The sequence below is a fragment of the Silene latifolia genome, chromosome 1 (assembly GCF_048544455.1).
Source record: "Silene latifolia isolate original U9 population chromosome 1, ASM4854445v1, whole genome shotgun sequence".
NCBI lineage: Eukaryota > Viridiplantae > Streptophyta > Magnoliopsida > Caryophyllales > Caryophyllaceae > Silene > Silene latifolia.
In genome coordinates this window covers 14,551,705-14,557,770 of record NC_133526.1, presented here as the reverse complement: position 1 = coordinate 14,557,770, position 6,066 = coordinate 14,551,705, and the positions used below count along the sequence as shown (strand labels likewise).

At 34.0% G+C, this 6,066-nt stretch overlaps 1 protein-coding gene across 1 annotated transcript; it reads left to right on the top strand.

The window, feature by feature from the left end:
- Nucleotides 1-249: 249 nt before the first annotated feature.
- LOC141599606 (polygalacturonase QRT3-like) lies at nucleotides 250-5,255 on the top strand. The gene is made up of 3 exons (XM_074419676.1): nucleotides 250-716; nucleotides 1,114-1,359; nucleotides 3,932-5,255. The coding sequence occupies exons 1-3, from the start codon at nucleotides 507-509 to the stop codon at nucleotides 4,943-4,945; spliced, it is 1,470 nt and encodes a 489-aa protein (XP_074275777.1). The 5' UTR covers nucleotides 250-506; the 3' UTR covers nucleotides 4,946-5,255.
- Nucleotides 5,256-6,066: the final 811 nt, after the last annotated feature.

The window sequence follows — 6,066 nt, the reverse complement described above, 5'->3', positions numbered from 1 at the left end:
TGATGTGTCACGGGCACGGATAGCTTCGATAACGGAGCGGTACTTGTTTTGGTCAAGACCGTTTAAGACTTTGGACCTGAAAAACCGACGTTTATCCATCCGATTTTCATCTTTTTTTGTTTAATCTAATTTCTTTATTAACGAAATTCTTTCCAGTTTTCGAACTGATTTAAAAGTAGCTCACCCTTAAATACTAGTCCCTACAATGAAGTAATGAATTAAATAAAGCAAAAGGCAAGACTAGGTGTTATATGTATGAAGAGATGAAAACAAGTCCAATATAAAATCCCAATATTCATTGCTAGATTATCTCCATTTAGTTAGCCCCTTCTCTTTCCATGCCTTTCCATATATCCCTCTTCCAAACCAAGTATATATAAACACCTTTAAACAATGCCTTTCTTTTCACTTAACCTCTCTTTGAGTGTTTGAACAAACAACAACACACAAACTAAAACATCAAACAAACTTAATTAAGAGGGACATTAATCAAAAATATTTCTGTAATGGCATCATCAAAATCACTTGTTTTCTTCCTCAATTTACTGATAATTATGGTGATCAAAGTTCATGGTGATAATACATTTACTAGTTCCGAAAGACGGGTTTTAGAAGACAAGCATTATGATCATGGTATTAATCATCATGTTAGGAAAATGCAGGCGTTTAGGGAGTTAATTGCTGCTTCTCCTTCCCCTGCCTCAGCTCCTCCTCCGGTATGCATTCTATTTCATAACTTTTTTTATTTGTTAATTACGTATGAATTTACGTATGTTTATGAGTTGTCCCGTTCATTGAACCTGACCTGGAAAGAAAATGTGAGTTCTAACAACACATTATATTCAGATATATACATGTTCAGAATATAAGTAATGAAGAAGTTAGACCATTTAGACTTCTGTGTGACTTATTTTAATCAAAAGTATATAATTGATTGAGACGACTTTAATAATATAACACTGATGTGTAATCTAAAAAGCCTCAACTAAATATTTTGATAACAAAACTACGTACTATGTTTCTTATATAGTACGATTAATAATTACTCAAGTTATATCTCGACATTTCTCTAACATTGCGATTTCTAATACGGGAAAAATGAAAAAAATGCAGGGGCAAACAAGAAACACAATGGTGTATCACGTCACGTTATATGGAGCGGACCCAACAGGGAAAAACGATAGTACGGAAGCACTTTTAAGGGTATTTTCGGAAATCGGAAATAGCAACAATAATAATAATGGAAATTTAATGGATGGGATTACTAATTTGGGAGGAGTAGAAATTAATCTTGATGGTGGTACGTACGTAATCAACCGTCCTCTTCATTTCCCAACTACTTACCTTGGAAATATCTTGGTACGCTTTTTTACTCCTCCTCTTCGTCATTTTTCACTTTAATTTCTCTAATAACATGGTTTCACTTTATGACACGGTCCTGTAATATAAAAAAGATAGTAATTTATTTATTAGCAATAAATGAATAATTTTTTTTTACAGAAATAGACCATCTCACAATACTTTATAATTTGTGCGATGTCTAATATGCATGCGAAAGTGTGTAAAAATTACGGAGTATCTAATAATGAATGAGCTAATCGTCGTCGTCTTTTTTAGAAGATAAAATTAATGTCAAATTCTAAATGAGTACCACAATTATGTGATTTTTAATACTCCGTAATTGTTTATATACAATCTTCGTATAATTGTTTATATACAGTCTACTAAATACTCCGTAATTGATTATTGTTGAGTTGAATGCGAGAATTAGAAGTATAAGCTCCTAAGATTTCATTTTACGTAAGACGTTACACCTTAGAAAAATCGATTCTTTTATTTAAAGATGGAAGTGAATTAACTATACAAAGAAACGCAATAATTTGTTACTTTACGATGTTTAATCGTATAATAAGAAGAAAAGCAAGGTTTGTTATTCCGATGCGTGTTGTTTACTTTCTTGGTGTGATCCTCGAAAAGGAAACACAGGAAACAAATAATCAAATTCTTTGAGCTAACAAACTGACCGACATGAAGACTTTAGTTTTGTTGAGGGGATCTAGGACATAGATTGGGAAATCGGATTAGTTCCATTAATGAATCACAAATTATTAAGTAAGACGATCTTACATGTGAGACAAGCTATTATTACAAGAAATACTCGTATAATTCATTTCATATTAATGAATGAATTGTCTTTTTAAACAACAGAACCGTTTCATAATGTGTGATCGTTTACGTAAAAATTACTCTAGACAAATTAAGGACATTTTAGATTTCAAGGACGTAACAGAGGGACTATGATGTAGTCCTTTGACGACAACAATTAGACTTTACTTCTTCGACCTACCACAACAGATGTTATGATCTGAGCCACAAGGCTCTCATGTGCTACTGACCCACAAAAATAATAAAAATTCTCATTTGAAGACGGGCAATATTCGTCACAAGCTGAAAACGGATAGTACTTTCTCACAATATGCAAGTGGCATTATCCATAGGGTGCTCCATTTTCCCCCATTTGCCCTCCCACTTGCCTTATTGTGAGAGGAACATTATTCGTCTTCAGCTTGTGACGGATAGTGTCCGTCACAAGCAAGACGCTTTGCAAAAATAATCCGATTTAAAACTGACTAGACCCGTATTTTCAATTTATTTGATTCAAAAATATATATTAAGAAATGACCTGACTTAAAATGATCTAAAACAGATAATAATAATACCAAAACGATATCGTTCATGCACATATAAATGTGTGTTGTGTTTGTGTACATGATAAGGTCTAAAATCTTTCCAAATTCTAGCTTCCGCGATATGTTAACACGGACCAAAAATCGCTTTGATACGAGGTAGTATGCCAATTTGTGAATGAAGGTCATAGACGAAGCAAAGCTCAGCCTGACCAGGCCATGTCCCGGACAAGATTTTTGGGAAAAAATATAGAAATATAGGTAAAATTGATGTTTCGACCTTGAGTAGAATTTGAATCTACTTCGTCTCAAATAATGGACGTTGATGAGTAGTTGTCGAGTCTAAGGGCTACTAGGAGGCATGACAACCGGAGATAATTAGGATGCCATTTTCTATTTTCTAGTAATACGACATTTTTAAGTTCTTATTAACTCTATTCAATGTATGTTTTCTAGTGAAAGTTTCAATTCAATGTAGCATACCTCAAGAGAGATTATTAGGCTACCAAAAATCATGAAAAGTCTAGATATTACTCTAGTATCTAAGAGAATTAAAGTTAGTGGGTGGATGTTTAAATTGTCTTTTGCCTTAATTTGACAAGAATTGAATTATAAAAGAAAAAAAAAATCAATTCAATAAGTTTGACACCATTATTCAATAAGTTTGGTAGACATTTTTGTACATTAGGTAACTTATGAGAAATCAAGTTTTCCTATAGCTACTCAAATAAAGCAAAACCATTTTCTTTTCTATATGATATGACGAGAAAATCAGCAACCGCTACTTAAATAAAGCAAGACCATTTTATCAACGTTTACATTATTAATTGTGCTTTTGTTTTTGTCTCTTTTTACATTGCTTAAGTTTACATCAACAATTCCATTATGACGATTTATGTTTGTCGATCTTAAGTTTTTGTAGGAATTATTATGTTGTGCCACGGGGTTAGGGACATAGAATTAAATTAGTGAGGTCTTTCACACGTTAATCCGACCTCTTTCGGACCCACTATTTTAAGTCTGAGTGTGTAAAACATTAAAATTTATAGTTACGAGCCAAAAAGTAATACTCGTAAAAAAGTTCTATAAAAAAATTCAAAAAATTGGTTTTATCGCGACTTGGCCCTTGTTATTCATGTATAATTAAAGGGAGTAGCTCCCTACTAGCCCCGTTTGCTCCATCACTGATAACCTTTGAAAGAACTCGCGATTAATAATATTTCTCATGTGATTTTGTGATACAGATACATGGAGGAACACTAAAAGCCTCGGACAATTTTCCTACAAATGGCTACCTTATTGAACTTTCCGCATCATCATCGACTCAACAACTTAGCTCCAACTCGGCTTCCTACAATTTCGAGTACATAACTTTTAGGGACTTAATGTTGGACTGCAATTACAAAGGTGGAGGTATTACGATCACAAACTCTCTTAGAATCGGCGTAGACAATTGTTATATTGCCCATTTTATGACGGAAGGGATTCGTGTTGATAGTGGTCATGAGACTTTGATTAGAAATTCGTTCATCGGCCAACATATAACTGCCGGGAATGATCCGGGAGAAAGGAGATTCAATGGAACAGGAATTATCCTTAATGGTAACGATAATGTTGTTACTGATGTTGTGATTTTTTCGGCACAAATTGGAATATTGGTTTCCGGGCAAGCTAACCTGTTATCAGGAGTGCATTGTTATAATAAAGCTTATGGTTTCGGTGGCACGGGGATTTATTTGAAGTTGCCAGGATTAACTCAAACTCGGATTGTAAATTCATACTTAGATTACACGGGAATTGTGGTAGAAGATCCATTTCAACTAGTGATTTCTAACAACTTTTTCCTAGGAGACGCGTTCATTCAATTCAAGTCGATAAAGGGTATTGCTAACGGAGTAAATATTGTTGATAATTTATTTTCGGGTTCTGGCAAAGGAATCGACATTGTTCAATTAGATGGGTCGTTCGGGAATGTTGATCAGGTTGTGGTTGATAGAAATAGTGTAAATGGGATGAACCTGAAGTCGACAATCGCTCGTGTAGCAGTTGAGGGTAATGCAGCGTCTTGGACAGCGGATTTTAACAGAGTTCTTCTGTTTCCGAATCTCATAAAGCATGTTCAGTATACCTTAAGTACGAGCGGGAATTCTTTTCCTAATTATGCTTTGCGGAATGTGTCTGATAATCGAGTGGTAATCAAGTCCAATATAGTCGCTCCTACGAGTGTTTATGTCACGGTTGACCAAGGTTCAAACTGATTTAAGAAGGTGATTATGTTTACGGAGACGATATTAGTCGTCTCGGGTTGTTGATTAGTTGGGTATGGTAGGTGATTATAGTGATTAATGGATCATTATTGATTAAATGTCAAATGTATTGGGTGGAAAAATGGTTGATATATGACCATTAGTCCATTAGGCTTTCAAAAAGCGTTTCTGTTTCGTGTCCGGATTTTCTGTTCCATTTTCGTGTTCCATCCGGACTCTTCTGTTTGGTTGTAGTGACGTAAGATCAAGTGTAAATTAATTGATGATGCAAATGATAAAGAAATGGCAGTGATTTTAAGTATTTGTTTTGTTTGAACTTTCTGTTCTACGGACATCAGTCTTGTATGTGGACTCCATAAAGTCAAAAATTAGGAATGAATGTTCCATAATTTATACAGGTAATCTCAAAAAAAAAAAAAAAAAAAAAAAAAAAAAAAAAACAGGATAAAATCAAATGCAATTCACCCGTAAAGATGAAGTTTAGTGGTTAAAACTTGAGTGAAATTTACAGGAGAGCATTCTTGACCTGGGTGGCTGGGTCCATGCCTAATAGAGTAATAAACTTCGAGTATGTCACCCTCGGGTGACTTACCTGATATACGTGATTTGCAGGCTATCACGTATACCCGAAGGTTTATCCAATGCGCACCTAAGTTAGCGACTGCGGGTTTCCTCGTCACAAAAAAAAAAAAAAATCAAATGCGACTTTGGTTCAAATAAGTGAAATCAAATGTCAAGTTCAAGCAAGAAATCTTGTGGAGATTATTTTATGATCCATTCGAATTGATTTCAAATGAGGTTAAATCAGTTCGATAAAATTGGGTTGACCTTAGTTTCAGTTTTTGAATCAAATTCATTTTAGTTAGTCACTTTAATTGATTTGTGCTAACTCGAGCTGGAGCAGTTGAATTTCGATCATAATTGTCTTGAGCTAAAACCTAACACAAAGGTCATAAGTTTTCAAAAAAAAAAAAAAAAACACCCGAAGGTCATAAAATTTGCTTAAATGTACCTAATACTTTTCAATTTGAATATAATAACTCATGAAATAATTAAAAAGAAATTAATGAAAAAACACCGAAAGTATGAGTGTTTTTAGGAGAAAATAAACA

Coding starts and splice junctions, on each gene's coding strand:
- LOC141599606 (XM_074419676.1), top strand. CDS start 507: ATGGCATCATCAAAATCACTTGTTTTCTTCCTCAATTTACTGATAATT. Junction 717..1,113: donor CTGCCTCAGCTCCTCCTCCG/GTATGCATTCTA, acceptor AAAAAAATGCAG/GGGCAAACAAGAAACACAAT. Junction 1,360..3,931: donor CTTACCTTGGAAATATCTTG/GTACGCTTTTTT, acceptor TTTGTGATACAG/ATACATGGAGGAACACTAAA.